This window comes from Nerophis lumbriciformis, linkage group LG13 (assembly GCF_033978685.3).
Source record: "Nerophis lumbriciformis linkage group LG13, RoL_Nlum_v2.1, whole genome shotgun sequence".
Classification (NCBI taxonomy): domain Eukaryota; kingdom Metazoa; phylum Chordata; class Actinopteri; order Syngnathiformes; family Syngnathidae; genus Nerophis; species Nerophis lumbriciformis.
Genome location: NC_084560.2, coordinates 2,505,141 through 2,531,219, shown reverse-complemented (window position 1 = coordinate 2,531,219; position 26,079 = coordinate 2,505,141). Strand labels below are relative to the sequence as shown.

General features: G+C 38.3%; 1 protein-coding gene across 1 annotated transcript in view; it reads right to left on the bottom strand.

Annotated features, from left to right (window-relative positions):
* Positions 1-20,882: 20,882 nt before the first annotated feature.
* LOC133614011 (titin-like) overlaps positions 20,883-26,079 on the bottom strand; it is a 254,475-nt gene continuing 249,278 nt past the window's right edge. Inside the window, 5 exon segments of the mRNA XM_072914563.1 lie at positions 20,883-21,910; positions 21,913-22,027; positions 25,549-25,552; positions 25,635-25,821; positions 25,919-26,072. Of these exon segments, the coding sequence (XP_072770664.1) occupies positions 21,723-21,910; positions 21,913-22,027; positions 25,549-25,552; positions 25,635-25,821; positions 25,919-26,072 (648 nt within the window). The 3' untranslated portion in view covers positions 20,883-21,722.

Sequence of the window (26,079 nt, the reverse complement as noted above, 5' to 3'; positions counted from 1 at the left end):
TCCACCATTTCCACATAATTCAACCTATTCAAACTATTCCACCTTCAACATATTCCCCCGTCTTGGAGATTCAAACCGCCCTTTTTCCAAGTTCCAAAAAATTTCAGGATTTTCCAAATTTCACCCTTTTTTCTGGCGACTACTCCTTACACATTTTTCAACGCATTTCAACTGTTCTACCGTCAAAACATTCCTCTTAATTAGGGCAAACAACGAATTTGTTTTTTGAACTGGAAAAATCCCAGATTTCCCAGAATTCTAAGGTTTTCCGGGACATTTTTCCCATTCAAAATGAATTGGCCATTTTTCAAACTTCCACCATCTCCACATTTTTCAACCTATTCAAACCATTCCACCTTCAACACATTCCCCCGTCTTGGAGATTCAAACCGCCCTTTTTCCAAGTTCCAAAAAATTTCAGGATTTTCCAAATTTCACCCTTTTTTCTGGCGACTACTCCTTACACATTTTTCAATGCATTTCAACTGTTCTACCGTCAAAACATTCCTCTTAATTAGGGCAAACAACGAATTTGTTTTTTGAACTGGAAAAATCCCAGATTTCCCAGAATTCTAAGGTTTTCCCAGACATTTTTCCCATTCAAAATGAATTGGCTATTTTTCAAACTTCCACCATCTCCACATTTTTCAACCTATTCAAACCATTCCACCTTCAACACATTCCCCCGTCTTGGAGATTCAAACTGCCTTTTTTCCAAGTTAAAAAAAATTCCAGGATTTTCCAAAATTTCGGATTTTCCAAAGCTCACTTTTCACCCTTTTTTCTGGCGACTACTCCTTACACATTTTTCAACGCATTTCAACTGTTCTACCATCAAAACATTCCTCTTAATTAGGGCAAACAACGAATTTGTTTTTTGAACTGGAAAAATCCCAGATTTCCCAGAATTCTAAGGTTTTCCCAGACATTTTTCCCATTCAAAATGAACTGGCCATTTTTCAAACTTCCACCATTTCAACATGTTTCAACCTATTCAAACCATTCCACCTTCAACACATTCCACCGTCCCGGACATTAAAACTGCCTTTTTTTCCAAGTTCCAAAAAATTCCAGGATTTTCCAAAATTCCTGGTTTTCCAAAGCTCACTTTTCACCCTTTTTTCTGGTGACTACTCCTTACACATTTTTCAACGCATTTCAACTGTTCTACCATCAAAACATTCCTCTTAATTAGGGCAAAAACGAATTTATTTTTTGAACTGGAAAAATTCCCAGATTTCCTAGAATTCTAAGGTTTTCTGGGACATTTTTCCCCATTCAAAATGAATTGGCGTTTTTTTCAAACTTCCACCATTTCCACATATTTCAACCTATTCCACCTTCAACATATTCCACCATCCCGGATATTCAAACCGCATTTTTTCCAAGTTCCAAAAAATTTCAAGATTTTCCAAATTCCACCCTTTTTTCTGGCGACTACGCCTTACACATTTTTCAACGCAATTCAGCTGTTCTACCATCAAAACATTCCTCTTAATCAGGGCAACAAACACATTTGTTTTTTGAACTGGAAAAATTCCCAGATTTCCCAGAATTCTAAGGTTTTCCGGGACATTTTTCCCATTCTAAATGAACTGGCCATTTTTCAAACTTCCACCATTTCAACATGTTTCAACCTATTCAAACCATTCCACCTTCAACATATTTCACCGTCCCAGAAATTCAAACTGCCTTTTTTCCAAGTCCAAAAAAATTCCAGGAATTTTCAAAATTTCTGTTTTTTCAACTGTTCTACCGTCAAAACATTCCTCTTAATTAGGGCAAAAAAGGAATTTGTTTTTTTAACTGGAAAATTCCCAGATTTCCCAGAATTCTAAGGTTTTCCGGGACATTTTTCCCATTCAAAATGAATTGGCTATTTTTCAAACTTCCACCATCTCCACATTTTTCAACCTATTCAAACCATTCCACCTTCAACACATTCCCCCGTCTTGGAGATTCAAACTGCCTTTTTTCCAAGTTCCAAAAAATTCCAGGATTTACCAAAATTTCTGTTTTTCCAAGGCTCTATTTTCACCCTTTTTTCTGGGGACTACTCTTTGCACATTTTTCAACGCATTTCAACTGTTCTACCATCAAAACATTCCTCTTAATTAGAGCAAAAAAAGAATTTGTTTTTTGAACTGGAAAAATTCCCAGATTTCCCAGAATTCGAAAGTTTTCCGGGACATTTTTCCCATTCAAAATGAACTGGCCATTTTTCAAACTTCCACCATTTCAACATGTTTCAACCTATTCAAACCATTTCACCTTCAACATATTCCACCATCCCGGATATTCAAACCGCCCTTTTTCCAAGTTCCAAAAAATGTCAGGATTTTCCAAATTTCACCCTTTTTTCTGGCGACTACTACTTACACATTTTTCAACGCATTTCAACTGTTCTACCATCAAAACATTCCTCTTAATTAGGGCAAAAAGGGAATTTGTTTTTTGAACTGGAAAAATTCCCAGATTTCCCAGAATTCTAAGGTTTTGCGGGACATTTTTCCCATTCTAAATGAATTGGCCATTTTTCAAACTTCCACCATCTCCACATTTTTCAACCTATTCAAACCATTCCACCTTCAACACATTCCACCGTCCCAGAAATTCAAACTGCCTTTTTTCCAAGTCCCAAAAAATTCCAGGAATTTTCAAAATTTCTGGTTTTCCAAGGCTCTATTTTCACCCTTTTTCTGGGGACTACTCTTTGCACATTTTTCAACGCATTTCAACTGTTCTACCATCAAAACATTTCTCTTAATTAGGGCAAAAAAAGAATTTGTTTTTTGAACTGGAAAAATTCCCAGATTTCCCAGAATTCGAAAGTTTTCCAGGACATTTTTCCCATTCAAAATGAACGGATATTCAAACCGCCCTTTTTCCAAGTTCCAAAAAATTTCAGGATTTTCCAAATTTCACCCTTTTTTCTGGCGACTACTCCTTACACATTTTTCAACGCATTTCAACTGTTCTACCGTCAAAACATTCCTCTTAATTAGGGCAAACAACGAATTTGTTTTTTGAACTGGAAAAATCCCAGATTTCCCAGAATTCTAAGGTTTTCCCAGACATTTTTCCCATTCAAAATGAACTGGCCATTTTTCAAACTTCCACCATTTCAACATTTTTCAACCTATTCAAACCATTCCACCTTCAACACATTCCACCGTCTTGGAGATTCAAACTGCCTTTTTTCCAAGTTAAAAAAAATTCCAGGATTTTCCAAAATTTCAGATTTTCCAAAGCTCACTTTTCACCCTTTTTTCTGGCAACTACTCCTTACACATTTTTCAACGCATTTCAACTGTTCTACCATCAAAACATTCCTCTTAATTAGGGCAAAAACGAATTTATTTTTTGAACTGGAAAAATTCCCAGATTTCCCAGAATTCTAAGGTTTTCTGGGACATTTTTCCCCATTCAAAATGAATTGGCGTTTTTTCAAACTTCCACCATTTCCACATATTTCAACCTATTCCACCTTCAACATATTCCACCATCCCGGATATTCAAACCGCCGTTTTTCCAAGTTCCAAAAAATTTCAGGATTTTCCAAATTTCACCCTTTTTTCTGGCGACTACTCCTTACACATTTTTCAACGCATTTCAACTGTTCTACCGTCAAAACATTCCTCTTAATTAGGGCAAACAACGAATTTGTTTTTTGAACTGGAAAAAATCCCAGATTTCCCAGAATTCTAAGGTTTTCCGGGACATTTTTCCCATTCAAAATGAATTGGCCATTTTTCAAACTTCCACCATCTCCACATTTTTCAACCTATTCAAACCATTCCACCTTCAACACATTCCCCCGTCTTGGAGATTCAAACTGCCTTTTTTCCAAGTTAAAAAAAATTCCAGGATTTTCCAAAATTTCGGATTTTCCAAAGCTCACTTTTCACCCTTTTTTCTGGCGACTACTCCTTACACATTTTTCAACGCATTTCAACTGTTCTACCATCAAAACATTCCTCTTAATTAGGGCAAAAAGGGAATTTGTTTTTTGAACTGGAAAAATTCCCAGATTTCCCAGAATTCTAAGGTTTTCCCGGACATTTTTCCCCATTCAAAATGTTTTGGAGTTTTTTCAAACTTCCACCATTTCCACATAATTCAACCTATTCAAACTATTCCACCTTCAACATATTCCCCCGTCTTGGAGATTCAAACCGCCCTTTTTCCAAGTTCCAAAAAATTTCAGGATTTTCCAAATTTCACCCTTTTTTCTGGCGACTACTCCTTACACATTTTTCAACGCATTTCAACTGTTCTACCGTCAAAACATTCCTCTTAATTAGGGCAAACAACGAATTTGTTTTTTGAACTGGAAAAATCCCAGATTTCCCAGAATTCTAAGGTTTTCCGGGACATTTTTCCCATTCAAAATGAATTGGCCATTTTTCAAACTTCCACCATCTCCACATTTTTCAACCTATTCAAACCATTCCACCTTCAACACATTCCCCCGTCTTGGAGATTCAAACCGCCCTTTTTCCAAGTTCCAAAAAATTTCAGGATTTTCCAAATTTCACCCTTTTTTCTGGCGACTACTCCTTACACATTTTTCAACGCATTTCAACTGTTCTACCGTCAAAACATTCCTCTTAATTAGGGCAAACAACGAATTTGTTTTTTGAACTGGAAAAATCCCAGATTTCCCAGAATTCTAAGGTTTTCCCAGACATTTTTCCCATTCAAAATGAATTGGCTATTTTTCAAACTTCCACCATCTCCACATTTTTCAACCTATTCAAACCATTCCACCTTCAACACATTCCCCCGTCTTGGAGATTCAAACTGCCTTTTTTCCAAGTTAAAAAAAATTCCAGGATTTTCCAAAATTTCGGATTTTCCAAAGCTCACTTTTCACCCTTTTTTCTGGCGACTACTCCTTACACATTTTTCAACGCATTTCAACTGTTCTACCATCAAAACATTCCTCTTAATTAGGGCAAACAACGAATTTGTTTTTTGAACTGGAAAAATCCCAGATTTCCCAGAATTCTAAGGTTTTCCCGGACATTTTTCCCATTCAAAATGAACTGGCCATTTTTCAAACTTCCACCATTTCAACATGTTTCAACCTATTCAAACCATTCCACCTTCAACACATTCCACCGTCCCGGACATTAAAACTGCCTTTTTTTCCAAGTTCCAAAAAATTCCAGGATTTTCCAAAATTCCTGGTTTTCCAAAGCTCACTTTTCACCCTTTTTTCTGGTGACTACTCCTTACACATTTTTCAACGCATTTCAACTGTTCTACCATCAAAACATTCCTCTTAATTAGGGCAAAAACGAATTTATTTTTTGAACTGGAAAAATTCCCAGATTTCCTAGAATTCTAAGGTTTTCTGGGACATTTTTCCCCATTCAAAATGAATTGGCGTTTTTTTCAAACTTCCACCATTTCCACATATTTCAACCTATTCCACCTTCAACATATTCCACCATCCCGGATATTCAAACCGCATTTTTTCCAAGTTCCAAAAAATTTCAAGATTTTCCAAATTCCACCCTTTTTTCTGGCGACTACGCCTTACACATTTTTCAACGCAATTCAGCTGTTCTACCATCAAAACATTCCTCTTAATCAGGGCAACAAACACATTTGTTTTTTGAACTGGAAAAATTCCCAGATTTCCCAGAATTCTAAGGTTTTCCGGGACATTTTTCCCATTCTAAATGAACTGGCCATTTTTCAAACTTCCACCATTTCAACATGTTTCAACCTATTCAAACCATTCCACCTTCAACATATTTCACCGTCCCAGAAATTCAAACTGCCTTTTTTCCAAGTCCAAAAAAATTCCAGGAATTTTCAAAATTTCTGTTTTTTCAACTGTTCTACCGTCAAAACATTCCTCTTAATTAGGGCAAAAAAGGAATTTGTTTTTTTAACTGGAAAATTCCCAGATTTCCCAGAATTCTAAGGTTTTCCGGGACATTTTTCCCATTCAAAATGAATTGGCTATTTTTCAAACTTCCACCATCTCCACATTTTTCAACCTATTCAAACCATTCCACCTTCAACACATTCCCCCGTCTTGGAGATTCAAACTGCCTTTTTTCCAAGTTCCAAAAAATTCCAGGATTTACCAAAATTTCTGTTTTTCCAAGGCTCTATTTTCACCCTTTTTTCTGGGGACTACTCTTTGCACATTTTTCAACGCATTTCAACTGTTCTACCATCAAAACATTCCTCTTAATTAGAGCAAAAAAAGAATTTGTTTTTTGAACTGGAAAAATTCCCAGATTTCCCAGAATTCGAAAGTTTTCCGGGACATTTTTCCCATTCAAAATGAACTGGCCATTTTTCAAACTTCCACCATTTCAACATGTTTCAACCTATTCAAACCATTTCACCTTCAACATATTCCACCATCCCGGATATTCAAACCGCCCTTTTTCCAAGTTCCAAAAAATGTCAGGATTTTCCAAATTTCACCCTTTTTTCTGGCGACTACTACTTACACATTTTTCAACGCATTTCAACTGTTCTACCATCAAAACATTCCTCTTAATTAGGGCAAAAAGGGAATTTGTTTTTTGAACTGGAAAAATTCCCAGATTTCCCAGAATTCTAAGGTTTTGCGGGACATTTTTCCCATTCTAAATGAATTGGCCATTTTTCAAACTTCCACCATCTCCACATTTTTCAACCTATTCAAACCATTCCACCTTCAACACATTCCACCGTCCCAGAAATTCAAACTGCCTTTTTTCCAAGTCCCAAAAAATTCCAGGAATTTTCAAAATTTCTGGTTTTCCAAGGCTCTATTTTCACCCTTTTTCTGGGGACTACTCTTTGCACATTTTTCAACGCATTTCAACTGTTCTACCATCAAAACATTTCTCTTAATTAGGGCAAAAAAAGAATTTGTTTTTTGAACTGGAAAAATTCCCAGATTTCCCAGAATTCGAAAGTTTTCCAGGACATTTTTCCCATTCAAAATGAACGGATATTCAAACCGCCCTTTTTCCAAGTTCCAAAAAATTTCAGGATTTTCCAAATTTCACCCTTTTTTCTGGCGACTACTCCTTACACATTTTTCAACGCATTTCAACTGTTCTACCGTCAAAACATTCCTCTTAATTAGGGCAAACAACGAATTTGTTTTTTGAACTGGAAAAATCCCAGATTTCCCAGAATTCTAAGGTTTTCCCAGACATTTTTCCCATTCAAAATGAACTGGCCATTTTTCAAACTTCCACCATTTCAACATTTTTCAACCTATTCAAACCATTCCACCTTCAACACATTCCACCGTCTTGGAGATTCAAACTGCCTTTTTTCCAAGTTAAAAAAAATTCCAGGATTTTCCAAAATTTCAGATTTTCCAAAGCTCACTTTTCACCCTTTTTTCTGGCAACTACTCCTTACACATTTTTCAACGCATTTCAACTGTTCTACCATCAAAACATTCCTCTTAATTAGGGCAAAAACGAATTTATTTTTTGAACTGGAAAAATTCCCAGATTTCCCAGAATTCTAAGGTTTTCTGGGACATTTTTCCCCATTCAAAATGAATTGGCGTTTTTTCAAACTTCCACCATTTCCACATATTTCAACCTATTCCACCTTCAACATATTCCACCATCCCGGATATTCAAACCGCCGTTTTTCCAAGTTCCAAAAAATTTCAGGATTTTCCAAATTTCACCCTTTTTTCTGGCGACTACTCCTTACACATTTTTCAACGCATTTCAACTGTTCTACCGTCAAAACATTCCTCTTAATTAGGGCAAACAACGAATTTGTTTTTTGAACTGGAAAAAATCCCAGATTTCCCAGAATTCTAAGGTTTTCCGGGACATTTTTCCCATTCAAAATGAATTGGCCATTTTTCAAACTTCCACCATCTCCACATTTTTCAACCTATTCAAACCATTCCACCTTCAACACATTCCCCCGTCTTGGAGATTCAAACTGCCTTTTTTCCAAGTTAAAAAAAATTCCAGGATTTTCCAAAATTTCGGATTTTCCAAAGCTCACTTTTCACCCTTTTTTCTGGCGACTACTCCTTACACATTTTTCAACGCATTTCAACTGTTCTACCATCAAAACATTCCTCTTAATTAGGGCAAAAAGGGAATTTGTTTTTTGAACTGGAAAAATTCCCAGATTTCCCAGAATTCTAAGGTTTTCCCGGACATTTTTCCCCATTCAAAATGTTTTGGAGTTTTTTCAAACTTCCACCATTTCCACATAATTCAACCTATTCAAACTATTCCACCTTCAACATATTCCCCCGTCTTGGAGATTCAAACCGCCCTTTTTCCAAGTTCCAAAAAATTTCAGGATTTTCCAAATTTCACCCTTTTTTCTGGCGACTACTCCTTACACATTTTTCAACGCATTTCAACTGTTCTACCGTCAAAACATTCCTCTTAATTAGGGCAAACAACGAATTTGTTTTTTGAACTGGAAAAATCCCAGATTTCCCAGAATTCTAAGGTTTTCCGGGACATTTTTCCCATTCAAAATGAATTGGCCATTTTTCAAACTTCCACCATCTCCACATTTTTCAACCTATTCAAACCATTCCACCTTCAACACATTCCCCCGTCTTGGAGATTCAAACCGCCCTTTTTCCAAGTTCCAAAAAATTTCAGGATTTTCCAAATTTCACCCTTTTTTCTGGCGACTACTCCTTACACATTTTTCAACGCATTTCAACTGTTCTACCGTCAAAACATTCCTCTTAATTAGGGCAAACAACGAATTTGTTTTTTGAACTGGAAAAATCCCAGATTTCCCAGAATTCTAAGGTTTTCCCAGACATTTTTCCCATTCAAAATGAATTGGCTATTTTTCAAACTTCCACCATCTCCACATTTTTCAACCTATTCAAACCATTCCACCTTCAACACATTCCCCCGTCTTGGAGATTCAAACTGCCTTTTTTCCAAGTTAAAAAAAATTCCAGGATTTTCCAAAATTTCGGATTTTCCAAAGCTCACTTTTCACCCTTTTTTCTGGCGACTACTCCTTACACATTTTTCAACGCATTTCAACTGTTCTACCATCAAAACATTCCTCTTAATTAGGGCAAACAACGAATTTGTTTTTTGAACTGGAAAAATCCCAGATTTCCCAGAATTCTAAGGTTTTCCCGGACATTTTTCCCATTCAAAATGAACTGGCCATTTTTCAAACTTCCACCATTTCAACATGTTTCAACCTATTCAAACCATTCCACCTTCAACACATTCCACCGTCCCGGACATTAAAACTGCCTTTTTTTCCAAGTTCCAAAAAATTCCAGGATTTTCCAAAATTCCTGGTTTTCCAAAGCTCACTTTTCACCCTTTTTTCTGGTGACTACTCCTTACACATTTTTCAACGCATTTCAACTGTTCTACCATCAAAACATTCCTCTTAATTAGGGCAAAAACGAATTTATTTTTTGAACTGGAAAAATTCCCAGATTTCCTAGAATTCTAAGGTTTTCTGGGACATTTTTCCCCATTCAAAATGAATTGGCGTTTTTTTCAAACTTCCACCATTTCCACATATTTCAACCTATTCCACCTTCAACATATTCCACCATCCCGGATATTCAAACCGCATTTTTTCCAAGTTCCAAAAAATTTCAAGATTTTCCAAATTCCACCCTTTTTTCTGGCGACTACGCCTTACACATTTTTCAACGCAATTCAGCTGTTCTACCATCAAAACATTCCTCTTAATCAGGGCAACAAACACATTTGTTTTTTGAACTGGAAAAATTCCCAGATTTCCCAGAATTCTAAGGTTTTCCGGGACATTTTTCCCATTCTAAATGAACTGGCCATTTTTCAAACTTCCACCATTTCAACATGTTTCAACCTATTCAAACCATTCCACCTTCAACATATTTCACCGTCCCAGAAATTCAAACTGCCTTTTTTCCAAGTCCAAAAAAATTCCAGGAATTTTCAAAATTTCTGTTTTTTCAACTGTTCTACCGTCAAAACATTCCTCTTAATTAGGGCAAAAAAGGAATTTGTTTTTTTAACTGGAAAATTCCCAGATTTCCCAGAATTCTAAGGTTTTCCGGGACATTTTTCCCATTCAAAATGAATTGGCTATTTTTCAAACTTCCACCATCTCCACATTTTTCAACCTATTCAAACCATTCCACCTTCAACACATTCCCCCGTCTTGGAGATTCAAACTGCCTTTTTTCCAAGTTCCAAAAAATTCCAGGATTTACCAAAATTTCTGTTTTTCCAAGGCTCTATTTTCACCCTTTTTTCTGGGGACTACTCTTTGCACATTTTTCAACGCATTTCAACTGTTCTACCATCAAAACATTCCTCTTAATTAGAGCAAAAAAAGAATTTGTTTTTTGAACTGGAAAAATTCCCAGATTTCCCAGAATTCGAAAGTTTTCCGGGACATTTTTCCCATTCAAAATGAACTGGCCATTTTTCAAACTTCCACCATTTCAACATGTTTCAACCTATTCAAACCATTTCACCTTCAACATATTCCACCATCCCGGATATTCAAACCGCCCTTTTTCCAAGTTCCAAAAAATGTCAGGATTTTCCAAATTTCACCCTTTTTTCTGGCGACTACTACTTACACATTTTTCAACGCATTTCAACTGTTCTACCATCAAAACATTCCTCTTAATTAGGGCAAAAAGGGAATTTGTTTTTTGAACTGGAAAAATTCCCAGATTTCCCAGAATTCTAAGGTTTTGCGGGACATTTTTCCCATTCTAAATGAATTGGCCATTTTTCAAACTTCCACCATCTCCACATTTTTCAACCTATTCAAACCATTCCACCTTCAACACATTCCACCGTCCCAGAAATTCAAACTGCCTTTTTTCCAAGTCCCAAAAAATTCCAGGAATTTTCAAAATTTCTGGTTTTCCAAGGCTCTATTTTCACCCTTTTTCTGGGGACTACTCTTTGCACATTTTTCAACGCATTTCAACTGTTCTACCATCAAAACATTTCTCTTAATTAGGGCAAAAAAAGAATTTGTTTTTTGAACTGGAAAAATTCCCAGATTTCCCAGAATTCGAAAGTTTTCCAGGACATTTTTCCCATTCAAAATGAACGGATATTCAAACCGCCCTTTTTCCAAGTTCCAAAAAATTTCAGGATTTTCCAAATTTCACCCTTTTTTCTGGCGACTACTCCTTACACATTTTTCAACGCATTTCAACTGTTCTACCGTCAAAACATTCCTCTTAATTAGGGCAAACAACGAATTTGTTTTTTGAACTGGAAAAATCCCAGATTTCCCAGAATTCTAAGGTTTTCCCAGACATTTTTCCCATTCAAAATGAACTGGCCATTTTTCAAACTTCCACCATTTCAACATTTTTCAACCTATTCAAACCATTCCACCTTCAACACATTCCACCGTCTTGGAGATTCAAACTGCCTTTTTTCCAAGTTAAAAAAAATTCCAGGATTTTCCAAAATTTCAGATTTTCCAAAGCTCACTTTTCACCCTTTTTTCTGGCAACTACTCCTTACACATTTTTCAACGCATTTCAACTGTTCTACCATCAAAACATTCCTCTTAATTAGGGCAAAAACGAATTTATTTTTTGAACTGGAAAAATTCCCAGATTTCCCAGAATTCTAAGGTTTTCTGGGACATTTTTCCCCATTCAAAATGAATTGGCGTTTTTTCAAACTTCCACCATTTCCACATATTTCAACCTATTCCACCTTCAACATATTCCACCATCCCGGATATTCAAACCGCCGTTTTTCCAAGTTCCAAAAAATTTCAGGATTTTCCAAATTTCACCCTTTTTTCTGGCGACTACTCCTTACACATTTTTCAACGCATTTCAACTGTTCTACCGTCAAAACATTCCTCTTAATTAGGGCAAACAACGAATTTGTTTTTTGAACTGGAAAAAATCCCAGATTTCCCAGAATTCTAAGGTTTTCCGGGACATTTTTCCCATTCAAAATGAATTGGCCATTTTTCAAACTTCCACCATCTCCACATTTTTCAACCTATTCAAACCATTCCACCTTCAACACATTCCCCCGTCTTGGAGATTCAAACTGCCTTTTTTCCAAGTTAAAAAAAATTCCAGGATTTTCCAAAATTTCGGATTTTCCAAAGCTCACTTTTCACCCTTTTTTCTGGCGACTACTCCTTACACATTTTTCAACGCATTTCAACTGTTCTACCATCAAAACATTCCTCTTAATTAGGGCAAAAAGGGAATTTGTTTTTTGAACTGGAAAAATTCCCAGATTTCCCAGAATTCTAAGGTTTTCCCGGACATTTTTCCCCATTCAAAATGTTTTGGAGTTTTTTCAAACTTCCACCATTTCCACATAATTCAACCTATTCAAACTATTCCACCTTCAACATATTTCACCATCCCGGATATTCAAACCGCCCTTTTTCCAAGTTCCAAAAAATTTCAGGATTTTCCAAATTTCACCCTTTTTTCTGGCGACTACTCCTTACACATTTTTCAACGCATTTCAACTGTTCTACCGTCAAAACATTCCTCTTAATTAGGGCAAACAACGAATTTGTTTTTTGAACTGGAAAAATCCCAGATTTCCCAGAATTCTAAGGTTTTCCCAGACATTTTTCCCATTCAAAATGAATTGGCTATTTTTCAAACTTCCACCATCTCCACATTTTTCAACCTATTCAAACCATTCCACCTTCAACACATTCCCCCGTCTTGGAGATTCAAACTGCCTTTTTTCCAAGTTAAAAAAAATTCCAGGATTTTCCAAAATTTCGGATTTTCCAAAGCTCACTTTTCACCCTTTTTTCTGGCGACTACTCCTTACACATTTTTCAACGCATTTCAACTGTTCTACCATCAAAACATTCCTCTTAATTAGGGCAAAAAGGGAATTTGTTTTTTGAACTGGAAAAATTCCCAGATTTCCCAGAATTCTAAGGTTTTCCCGGACATTTTTCCCCATTCAAAATGTTTTGGAGTTTTTTCAAACTTCCACCATTTCCACATAATTCAACCTATTCAAACTATTCCACCTTCAACATATTTCACCATCCCGGATATTCAAACCGCCCTTTTTCCAAGTTCCAAAAAATTTCAGGATTTTCCAAATTTCACCCTTTTTTCTGGCGACTACTCCTTACACATTTTTCAACGCATTTCAACTGTTCTACCGTCAAAACATTCCTCTTAATTAGGGCAAACAACGAATTTGTTTTTTGAACTGGAAAAAATCCCATATTTCCCAGAATTCTAAGGTTTTCCCGGACATTTTTCCCATTCAAAATGAACCGGCCATTTTTCAAACTTCCACCATTTCAACATGTTTCAACCTATTCAAACCATTCCACCTTCAACACATTCCACCGTCCCAGAAATTCAAACTGCCTTTTTTCCAAGTCCCAAAAAATTCCAGGAATTTTCAAAATTTCTGGTTTTCCAAGGCTCTATTTTCACCCTTTTTCTGGGGACTACTCTTTGCACATTTTCCAACGCATTTCAACTGTTCTACCATCAAAACATTCCTATTAATTTTGGGCAAAAAACGAATTTGTTTTTTGAACTGGAAAAAATCCCAGATTTCCCAGAATTCTATGGTTTTCCCGGACATTTTTCCCCATTCAAAATGTTTTGGAGTTTTTTCAAACTTCCACAATTTCCACATAATTCAACCTATTCAAACTATTCCACCTTCAACATATTTCACCATCCCGGATATTCAAACCGCCCTTTTTCCAAGTTCAAAAAATTTCAGGATTTTCCAAATTTCACCCTTTTTTCTGGTGACTACTCCTTACACATTTTTCAACGCATTTCAACTGTTCTACCGTCAAAACATTCCTCTTAATTAGGGCAAACAACGAATTTGTTTTTTGAACTGGAAAAATCCCAGATTTCCCAGAATTCTAAGGTTTTCCCAGACATTTTTCCCATTCAAAATGAATTGGCTATTTTTCAAACTTCCACCATCTCCACATTTTTCAACCTATTCAAACCATTCCACCTTCAACACATTCCCCCGTCTTGGAGATTCAAACTGCCTTTTTTCCAAGTTAAAAAAAATTCCAGGATTTTCCAAAATTTCGGATTTTCCAAAGCTCACTTTTCACCCTTTTTTCTGGCGACTACTCCTTACACATTTTTCAACGCATTTCAACTGTTCTACCATCAAAACATTCCTCTTAATTAGGGCAAAAAGGGAATTTGTTTTTTGAACTGGAAAAATTCCCAGATTTCCCAGAATTCTAAGGTTTTCCCGGACATTTTTCCCCATTCAAAATGTTTTGGAGTTTTTTCAAACTTCCACCATTTCCACATAATTCAACCTATTCAAACTATTCCACCTTCAACATATTTCACCATCCCGGATATTCAAACCGCCCTTTTTCCAAGTTCAAAAAATTTCAGGATTTTCCAAATTTCACCCTTTTTTCTGGCGACTACTCCTTACACATTTTTCAACGCATTTCAACTGTTCTACCGTCAAAACATTCCTCTTAATTAGGGCAAACAACGAATTTGTTTTTTGAACTGGAAAAATCCCAGATTTCCCAGAATTCTAAGGTTTTCCCAGACATTTTTCCCATTCAAAATGAATTGGCTATTTTTCAAACTTCCACCATCTCCACATTTTTCAACCTATTCAAACCATTCCACCTTCAACACATTCCCCCATCTTGGAGATTCAAACTGCCTTTTTTCCAAGTTAAAAAAAATTCCAGGATTTTCCAAAATTTCGGATTTTCCAAAGCTCACTTTTCACCCTTTTTTCTGGCGACTACTCCTTACACATTTTTCAACGCATTTCAACTGTTCTACCATCAAAACATTCCTCTTAATTAGGGCAAAAAGGGAATTTGTTTTTTGAACTGGAAAAATTCCCAGATTTCCCAGAATTCTAAGGTTTTCCCGGACATTTTTCCCCATTCAAAATGTTTTGGAGTTTTTTCAAACTTCCACCATTTCCACATAATTCAACCTATTCAAACTATTCCACCTTCAACATATTTCACCATCCCGGATATTCAAACCGCCCTTTTTCCAAGTTCCAAAAAATTTCAGGATTTTCCAAATTTCACCCTTTTTTCTGGCGACTACTCCTTACACATTTTTCAACGCATTTCAACTGTTCTACCGTCAAAACATTCCTATTAATTAGGGCAAACAACGAATTTGTTTTTTGAACTGGAAAAAATCCCAGATTTCCCAGAATTCTAAGGTTTTCCCGGACATTTTTCCCATTCAAAATGAACTGGCCATTTTTCAAACTTCCACCATTTCAACATGTTTCAACCTATTCAAACCATTCCACCTTCAACACATTCCACCGTCCCAGAAATTCAAACTGCCTTTTTTCCAAGTCCCAAAAAATTCCAGGAATTTTCAAAATTTCTGGTTTTCCAAGGCTCTATTTTCACCCTTTTTCTGGGGACTACTCTTTGCACATTTTCCAACGCATTTCAACTGTTCTACCATCAAAACATTCCTATTAATTTTGGGCAAAAAACGAATTTGTTTTTTGAACTGGAAAAAATCCCAGATTTCCCAGAATTCTATGGTTTTCCCGGACATTTTTCCCCATTCAAAATGTTTTGGAGTTTTTTCAAACTTCCACAATTTCCACATAATTCAACCTATTCAAACTATTCCACCTTCAACATATTTCACCATCCCGGATATTCAAACCGCCCTTTTTCCAAGTTCAAAAAATTTCAGGATTTTCCAAATTTCACCCTTTTTTCTGGTGACTACTCCTTACACATTTTTCAACGCATTTCAACTGTTCTACCGTCAAAACATTCCTCTTAATTAGGGCAAACAACGAATTTGTTTTTTGAACTGGAAAAAATCCCATATTTCCCAGAATTCTAAGGTTTTCTCAGACATTTTTCCCATTCAAAATGAACTGGCCATTTTTCAAACTTCCACCATTTCAACATGTTTCAACCTATTCAAACCATTCCACCTTCAACACATTCCACCGTCTTGGAGATTCAAACTGCCTTTTTTCCAAGTTAAAAAAAATTCCATGATTTTCCAAAATTTCAGATTTTCCAAAGCTCACTTTTCACCCTTTTTTCTGGCGACTATTCCTTACACATTTTTCAACGCATTTCAACTGTTCTACCATCAAAACATTCCTCTTAATTAGGGCAAAAACGAATTAATTTTTTGAACTGGAAAAATTCCCAGATTTCCTAGAATTCTAAGGTTTTCTGGGACATTTTTCCCCATTCAAAATGAATTGGCGTTTTTTCAAACTTCCACCATTTCCACATATTTCAACCTATTCCACCTTCAACATATTCCACCATCCCGGATATTCAAACCGCCCTTTTTCCAAGTTCCAAAAAATTTCAAGATTTTCCAAATTCCACCCTTTTTTCTGGCGACTACTCCTTACACATTTTTCAACGCATTTCAACTGTTCTACCATCAAAACATTCCTCTTCATTTTGGGCAAAAAACGAATTTGTTTTTTGAACAGGAAAAATTCCCAGATTTCTCAGAATTCTAAGGTTTTCCGGGACATTTTTCCCCATTCAAAATGAATTAGCCATTTTTCAAACTTCCACCACTTCCACATGTTTCAACCTATTCAAACCATTCCACCTTCAACACATTCCACCGTCCCAGAAATTCAAACTGCCTTTTTTCCAAGTCCCAAAAAATTCCAGGAATTTTCAAAATTTCTGGTTTTCCAAGGCTCTATTTTCACCCTTTTTCTGGGGACTACTCCTTACACATTTTTCAACGCATTTCAACTGTTCTACCATCAAAACATTCCTATTAATTTTGGGCAAAAAACGAATTTGTTTTTTGAACTGGAAAAAATCCCAGATTTCCCAGAATTCTAAGGTTTTCCCGGACATTTTTCCCATTCAAAATGAATTGGCCTTTTTTCAAACTTCCACCACTTCCACATGTTTCAACCTTTTCAAACCATTCCACCTTCAACACATTCCACCATCCCAGAAATGCCATCTGTTTTATTCCAAGTTCAAAAAAATTCCAGTATTTTCCAAAATTTCTGGTTTTCCAAAGCTCTATTTTCACAATTTTTACTGGCGACTACTGCTTACACATTTTTCAACGCAATTCAACTGTTCTACCTTCAAAACATTCCTCTTAATTAGGGCAACAAACAAATTTGTTTTTTGAACTGGAAAAATTCCCAGATTTTCCAGAATTCTAAGGTTTTCCGGGACATTTTTCCCATTCTAAATGAACTGGCCATTTTTCAAACTTCCACCATTTCAACATGTTTCAACCTATTCAAACCATTCCACCTTCAACACATTTCACCGTCCCAGAAATTCAAACTGCCTTTTTTCCAAGTCCAAAAAAATTCCAGGAATTTTCAAAATTTCTGTTTTTTCAACTGTTCTACCGTCAAAACATTCCTCTTAATTAGGGCAAAAAAGGAATTTGTTTTTTGAACTGGAAAAATTCTCAGATTTCCCAGAATTCTAAGTTTTTCCGGGACATTTTTCCCATTCAAAATGAATTGGCCATTTTTCAAATTTCCACCATTCCCACATCTTTCAACCTATTCAAACAATTCCACCTTCAACACATTCCACCGTCCCGGACATTAAAACTGCCTTTTTTTCCAAGTTCCAAAAAATTCCAGGATATTCCAAAATTCCTGGTTTTCCAAAGCTCTTTTTTCACCCTTTTTTCTGGTGACTACTCCTTACACATTTTTCAACGCATTTCAACTGTTCTACCATCAAAACATTCCTCTTAATTAGGGGAAAAAGGGAATTTTTTTTTTGAACTGGAAAAATTCCCAGATTTCCCAGAATTCTAAGGTTTTGCGGGACATTTTTCCCATTCTAAATGAATTGGCCATTTTTCAAACTTCCACCATCTCCACATTTTTCAACCTATTCAAACCATTCCACCTTCAACACATTCCACCGTCTTGGAGATTCAAACTGCCTTTTTTCCAAGTTAAAAAAAATTCCAGGATTTTCCAAAATTTCAGATTTTCCAAAGCTCACTTTTCACCCTTTTTTCTGGCGACTACTCCTTACACATTTTTCAACCCATTTCAACTGTTCTACCATCAAAACATTCCTCTTAATTAGGGCAAAAACGAATTTATTTTTTGAACTGGAAAAATTCCCAGATTTCCCAGAATTCTAAGGTTTTCTGGGACATTTTTCCCCATTCAAAATGAATTGGCGTTTTTTCAAACTTCCACCATTTCCACATATTTCAACCTATTCCACCTTCAACATATTCCACCATCCCGGATATTCAAACCGCCCTTTTTCCAAGTTCCAAAAAATTTCAAGATTTTCCAAATTCCACCCTTTTTTCTGGCGACTACTCCTTACACATTTTTCAATGCATTTCAACTGTTCTACCATCAAAACATTCCTATTAATTAGGGCAAACAACGAATTTGTTTTTTGAACTGGAAAAAATCCCAGATTTCCCAGAATTCTAAGGTTTTCCCGGACATTTTTCCCATTCAAAATGAACTGGCCATTTTTCAAACTTCCACCACTTCCACATGTTTCAACCTATTCAAACCATTCCACCTTCAACACATTCCACCGTCCCAGAAATTCAAACTGCCTTTTTTCCAAGTCCCAAAAAATTCCAGGAATTTTCAAAATTTCGGGTTTTCCAAGGCTCTATTTTCACCCTTTTTCTGGGGACTACTCCTTACACATTTTTCAACGCATTTCAACTGTTCTACCATCAAAACATTCCTATTAATTTTGGGCAAAAAACGAATTTGTTTTTTGAACTGGAAAAAATCCCAGATTTCCCAGAATTCTAAGGTTTTCCCGGACATTTTTCCCCATTCAAAATGTTTTGGAGTTTTTTCAAACTTCCACCATTTCCACATAATTCAACCTATTCAAACCATTTCACCTTCAACATATTTCACCATCCCGGATATTCAAACCGCCCTTTTTCCAAGTTCCAAAAAATTTCAGGATTTTCCAAATTTCACCCTTTTTTCTGGCGACTACTCCTTACACATTTTTCAACGCATTTCAACTGTTCTACCTTCAAAACATTCCTCTTGATTAGGGCAACAAACAAATTTGTTTTTTGAACTGGAAAAATTCCCAGATTTTCCAGAATTCTAAGGTTTTCCGGGACATTTTTCCCATTCAAAATGAACTGGCCATTTTTCAAACTTCCACCATTTCAACATGTTTCAACCTATTCAAACCATTCCACCTTCAACATATTCCACCATCCCGGATATTCAAACCGCCCTTTTTCCAAGTTCCAAAAATTTTCAGGATTTTCCAAATTTCACCCTTTTTTCTGGCGACTACTCCTTACACATTTTTCCAACGCATTTCAACTGTTCTACCATCAAAACATTCCTCTTAATTTTGGGCAAAAAACGAATTTGTTTTTTGAACGGGAAAAATTCCCAGATTTCCCAGAATTCTAAGGTTTTCTGGGACATTTTTCCTATTCAAAATGAACTGGCCATTTTTCAAACTTCCACCATTTCAACATGTTTCAACCTATTCAAACCATTCCACCTTCAACATATTCCACCGTCTTGGAGATTCAAACTGCCTTTTTTCCAAGTTCCAAAAATTCCAGGATTTTCCAAAATTTCTGGTTTTCCTAAGCTCTATTTTCACCCTTTTTTCTGGCGACAACTCCTTACACATTTTTCACCTCATTTCAACTGTTCTACCATCCAAACATTCCTCTTAATTAGGGCAAAAAAGGAATTTGTTTTTTGAACTGGAAAAATTCACAGATTTCCCAGAATTCTAAGGTTTTCCGGGACATTTTTCCCCATTCAAAATGAATTTGCCATTTTTCAAATTTCCACCATTCCCACATCTTTCAACCTATTCAGACCTTTCCACCTTCCCGCACATTAAAACTGCCTTTTTTACAAGTTCCAAAAAATTACAGGATTTTCCAAAATTCCTGGTTTTCCAAAGCTCACTTTTCACCCTTTTTTCTGGCGACTACTCCTTACACATTTTTCAACGCATTTCAACTGTTCTACCATCAAAACATTCCTCTTAATTTTGGGCAAAAAACAAATTTGTTTTTTGAACTGGAAAAATTGGACGGCGTGGCGCTGTTGGGAGAGTGTCTGTGCCAGCAACCTGAGGGTTCCTGGTTCAATCCCCACCGTCTACCAACCTTGCCACATCCGTTGTGTCCTTGAGCAAGACACTTCACCCTTGCTCCTGATGGGTGGTGGTTAGGGCCTCGCATGGCAGCTCCCGCCACGTGTGTGTGAATGCGTGTGTGAATCATACTTGCCAACCTTGAGACCTTCGAATTCGGGAGATTGGGAGGGTGGGGTTTGAGGTGGTGGGCGGGGTTGGGGGATACCGGATATTGTAGCCCGGAAGAGTTAGGGATGCAAGGGATTCTGGGTATTTGTTCTGTTGTGTTTATGTTGTGTTCTCCCGAAATGTGTTTGTCATTCTTGTTTGGTGTGGGTTCACAGTGTGGCGCATATTTGTAACCGTGTTAAACTTGTTTATACAGCCACCCTCAGTGTGAGCTGTATGGCTGTTGATCAAGTATGTCTTGCAGTCACTTTCGTGTGTATGCAGAAGCCGCAAACAACCTGTGATTGGGCCGGCACGCTGTTTGTATGGTGAAAAAGCAGACGCGTTGACAGGTTGTAGAGTACGCTAAAGGACGCCCTTAAAATTGTTATCCAGGTGAAAATCGGGAGAAATTCGGGAGAATGGTTGCCCCGGGAGATTTTCGGGAGGGGCACTGAAATTCGGGAGTCTCCCGGAAAAATTGTGAGTGTTGGCAAGTATGGTGTGAATGGGTGAATGTGGAAATAGTGTTAAAGCGCTTTGAGTACCTTGAAGGTAGAAACACGCTATACAAGTATAACCCATGATTTAGACGGGACGTCCCCAAGCAGATGACTGAGAAAAAACGTCAAAGATGTGGTGCTGAAATCATGCTTTATTAAAACAGAAAACTCAAGGAGGATGAATGAAAAAAAAAAAATCATGCCACAGATAGTCACTGTGTCATAGAAGTCAACAACGGACATAATGAACCCACTAGAAGCTACAAACACACACAAACACGCTAATAGGCAATCCTCCGAGAGATGGCGCCGCTTCTGCATAGCAGAGTCAACTCAAACTTTCTCTTTTTTTCCGGCCAGGAGATGTTAACGTACAGAAAGCCAAAGAGACCCTTCTGTGCCAGAAGCAGCGCACTTGGATCAAAGGTGAGAGCGCAGGCCACTCGCACTCTCACCGGGTCGTCAAACAAAGTGTTGGTACGACTTAGTCAGTTGGAGCACAAGGCCACGTCGTGCTGCTTGCGTGAGGGTGACACAAACAGCAGTCGGAGCCTTAACGCTCGCAGGAAATCGTAACGACGATGCGTGTCGAAAAACAAGTTTGCTTTCCGTGTTGAGTAAACGTCAGCAGGGAGAAGCTCTACCTGCTGAGGCAATCTTAGACGTCAACGTAGCGTTGAGGCACAAGGTTTAGTTTCTCCGTTTAACAGGGTATTCGTTCCGTGCAGAACTTTCTCCTGTAGAACCGTATTTGCTTTGCTTCTTTAACTTTATATTATTGTCATAAATAACAATGCATACATTTCTCATAACCGTGAAACCCGGCTATATACATTATGTACATGTCACTGCAAAAGTGTCATCGCATCTTATAACAAGTTGAGATTTGAATTTGGCATCAATGAACGTCATGTTTGGTACAAAAATAGTTCATATTTACAAGAATAAAAATCGGTCAATTGTTTGATTCACTCAACCAAAAGAATTAGCAATGAGGGAAAACAAGGGCGAGGGTGTAACTACATTTTTTTGGGTGTGAACGTCGACAGTTGCCGTGTCAGAATCGAGTTCGTGGGAAAGGTGCAGGGAGTATGCACCGGCATCGTTCTCCTTCACCGCAGCAGTGGAATTGTCAGCTGTGTTGTCCACGTGGTCACGCTGTTGGTAAGGGTCCGACCCGAGTGAAGCCACGGCACGGATGGGGCTGGATCTCTAAACAAGGTCCATGGTACTGTCAGCGATTTTCCAACCTCAATGTAATTTTTTTTCTGGGAGAGCTGTTATCTTCGATGGGGCGCCTGTAAGAAAAAAAACAATAAAAAGATACCCGTTAAATCACAACTGTGTCCTCATGTCAGCATCTTCCATCGTGACAGAGGGGTAGAGATGCGCGGATAGGCAATTTATTTCATCCGCAACCGCGGCAGAAAGTCGTCAACCATCCGCCATCCACCCGATGTAACGTTTGATCAGAACTGCATCCGCCCGCCATCCGCCCGTTGTTATATACCGTATTTTCCGCACTATAAGGCGCACCTAAAAACCACAAATTTTCTCAAAAGCTGACAGTGCGCCTTATAACCCGGTGCGCTTTATTACGATTCATTTTCATAAAGTTTCGATCTCGCAACTTCGGTAAACAGCCGCCATCTTTTTTCCCGGTAGAACAGGAAGCGCTTCTTCTTCTACGCAAGCAACCGCCAAGGTAAGCACCCGCCCCCATAGAACAGGAAGCGCTTCTTCTTCTACTGTAAGCTACCGCCCGCCCCCGGAAGAAAAAGAAGCGCGCGGATATTTCGTTTCATTTCCTTTGTGTGTTTACATCTGTAAAGACCAGACTACAAAATGGCTCCTACTAAGCGACACGCTTATAACGCAGAATTTAAACTTAAGGCAATAAGTCATGCCGAAGAACACGGAAATAGAGCAGCAGCAAGAGAATATAACATAAATGAATCAATGGTGCGTAGGTGGAGGAAGCAAGAAGATGACCTGCGCCAGGTAAAGAAGACAAAACAGAGTTTCCGAGGGAACAAAGCAAGATGGCAACAGTTGGAGGACGAACTCGAACAGTGGGTTGTTGAGCAGAGAGCAGCAAGCAGAAGTGTCAGCACCATCACTATTCGAATGAAGGCAACAACGCTAGCAAGCGAACTTCACCTGGATGATTTTAAAGGTGGTGCTTCTTGGTGTTTCCGGTTTATGAAAAGACGCAATCTCTCCATCCGCACACGGACCACTGTTTCACAGCAACTGCCTAACGACTTTAAAGAAAAGCTGGCTACTTTCCGTGCATATTGTAAAAACAAGATAGCGGAAAAAAAGATCCGGCCAGAGAACATTATCAACATGGACGAGGTTCCACTGACTTTTGATATTCCTGTGAACCGCACTGTTGATACAACGGGAGCACGTACGGTGAATATTCGCACCACAGGGAATGAGAAGTCGTCCTTCACTGTGGTTCTAGCTTGCCATGCTAATGGCCAGAAACTTCCTCCCATGGTGATATTCAAAAGGAAGACCTTGCCAAAAGAGACCTTTCCAGCCGGCGTCATCATAAAAGCTAACTCGAAGGGATGGATGGATGAAGAAAAGATGAGCGAGTGGTTAAGGGAAGTTTACGCGAAGAGGCCGGGTGGCTTTTTTCACACAGCTCCGTCCATGTTGATATACGACTCCATGCGCGCCCACATCACAGATGGTGTCAAAAAACAAGTGAAGCACACAAATACAACACTCGCCGTCATTCCGGGTGGATTAACCAAAGAACTCCAACCGCTGGATATTGGTGTCAACAGGGCATTCAAATCACGACTGCGAACGGCGTGGGAACAATGGATGACCGAAGGCGAACACACCTTCACTAAGACGGGCAGACAGCGCCGGACGACATACGCCAACATTTGCCAGTGGATCGTAAATGCCTGGGCAGATATTTCGGTCACAACTGTGGTCCGAGCTTTCCGGAAGGCAGGATTCACAGAACTACTGGACAACAACAGCGACACTGACTCCGATGACTTCGACGAGACGGAACCGGCCATTTTGGATCCCACGCTTGCGCAACGTTTCAATTCGGACACCGAAGACGAAGAATTCGAAGGATTTACGAATGAAGAATAACTTCAGAAAGTGAGCGCTATGTTTATTTTGTGTGTTGTGACATTAACGTTCGAGCAACATTATGTTGCTATTGCTCTACACCATTTTGAATTTTACTATGTTTGTGATTGCACATTTGTACATTTTGGGACAGAGTTGTTAGAACGCTGGTTTTCAATATATTATTAAAGTTTGACTGACCTATCTGACTGTTTTTTTGACATTCACTTTAGCGCAGCGTAGGCGCGGCTTATAGTCCGGGGCGGCTTATTGGTGGACAAAGTTATGAAATATGCCATTCATTGAAGGTGCGGCTAATAATCCGGTGCGCCTTATAGTGCGGAAAATACGGTATCTAATATTAATTTAAAAAAAAAAAAAAGGGTGAAAACTACGCGAATTGCATCTTGTGCAGACAAGATTTTTCGATCGGACACGGAGGAATTAGCGATGTAAAAGACCACGTTGGGACAAAAAAACACAAGTCTAATGCCGTTGCTAGCGATACAAGTGGAAAACTTTCAACGTTTTACGTCGCCCAAACAGATTCTTTGGATGTGATAAATGCCGAAGTTTTATTTACGGAGGCAATAATTGAGCATGGACTTCCAATCGCACTGGCTGATCACATGGGACAGTTAAATGTTTGTAATGCAACCTTTAAAAATCATTACGCGGTGATCGCGATCCCAAAAATAAACTTTTCTTGCATGATAATGTCCAGAAAAATTCGCTTTATATTACTATAGAGTCCTTTTAACGAATGAGTTTGATGGTTTATCACAAACCTTAAATGAAAGAAGTCCTTTGTTCTCCTGCACCATGCATGCACTTTGGCCTTGCTTCGTGTTTGGTGCGCCATCCTGTCGGCTGTATTTCACAGCACGACATACTGTTAAAAGTGTTTATACTATTTATACTTTCAATTAACAAATTGAAGTCTTGTGAAAGGTTGACAGGATAACTGGCATTAACTGTCAAAATAATTTCAAACTATTGAAGTTAGCTTACAGAATAAACATGTCAATCAACCCATATGATTTTTGCTGTAATATTTTTGTTTTGAAAAGTCACTGTGACTGATAGAAAAGTGATGGTTTTAGCAACATTTTAACCTGTCTGAATGCTAATAATCATTTTGCGAGCAAGCAGGTAAGCTGCGCGGGCGGAGCGCGCGGAGTGACCCATGTTACGAGCCCCCGGCCACGGGGGTGGCGGGCAGGTAAGCTGCTTACCTGCTGCGCGTAACGCCGGCCGCGGCGAAAGCGGACGAGGCGGGGTGTCGGTGCGGTGGGCGCAGTAGTGACCCTGGACGTGCGTCGGGCCCTTCTCGCGGATCGCCTCAGCTACGGCTCCCGGTGGGGCCCTCTCGGGGGAAGGAGCCTCGGTCCCGGACCCCGGCGAGGCGTCCCTCCGCTCCGTAAAAGTGTCCATCTCTTTTCTTTTTTTTTCTTCTGTTGTGGCATATGCTGCAGGTGCCTGCTCGTTTTTCGTATGTGGGTAACAACATTTAACTATGTATATATATTTCCCAATTGGTTTAACTGCCATCCGCAAAAAAAAAAAAAAAAAAAAAAATCTAATTAATCCGCCCGACCCGACCCGCGAGCGGATAAAATCTTATTTTTTTAAATTTCATCCGCCCGATCCGCGGATAATCCGCGGACTCCGCGGTTGTGTCCGCAAACCGCGCATCTCTACAGAGGGGCAAAGACAAGAAGAGCTGATGTGCTCGGATTTCATCCACCTCACCTATTTGTTGAAAACCCTTGTTGTCACAAGGGTTCCATATGCGATTGAGCAGACATGTGCATCATTTGACTGCTAGTCTCAGATGCGCTCTCAGTGGAGGAGCTGTAAGTGACGGTTTGCATAGTAGCTGCCTTCATGTGAGCGGAAGAACTCGAGAAAACGTCAGCTCGTTGTTCAGTGCTTGTGATTTCTTGTGTTTCTTCATCAACACCAGCTGCAAAAATGCCATTCACAAGAATACTTGATTTCTGAAATCTGGCTTCAACTAAATTCAAGTGCATGTTTTTATTGATAAAGCACAAAATACTTACTAATGATGTGAAGAGAGGATGTGGCCGAACACTGACCAAGGTTGTTGTGGGCTTTTATGGTGTATTTGCCACTGTCTGCAAGTGTGGTTTTACATATTTCCAGAGTGTACACGCTGCTGGTGCAACTCAGTCTCATGTTGGACGTGGTAGAAATCTGCGAG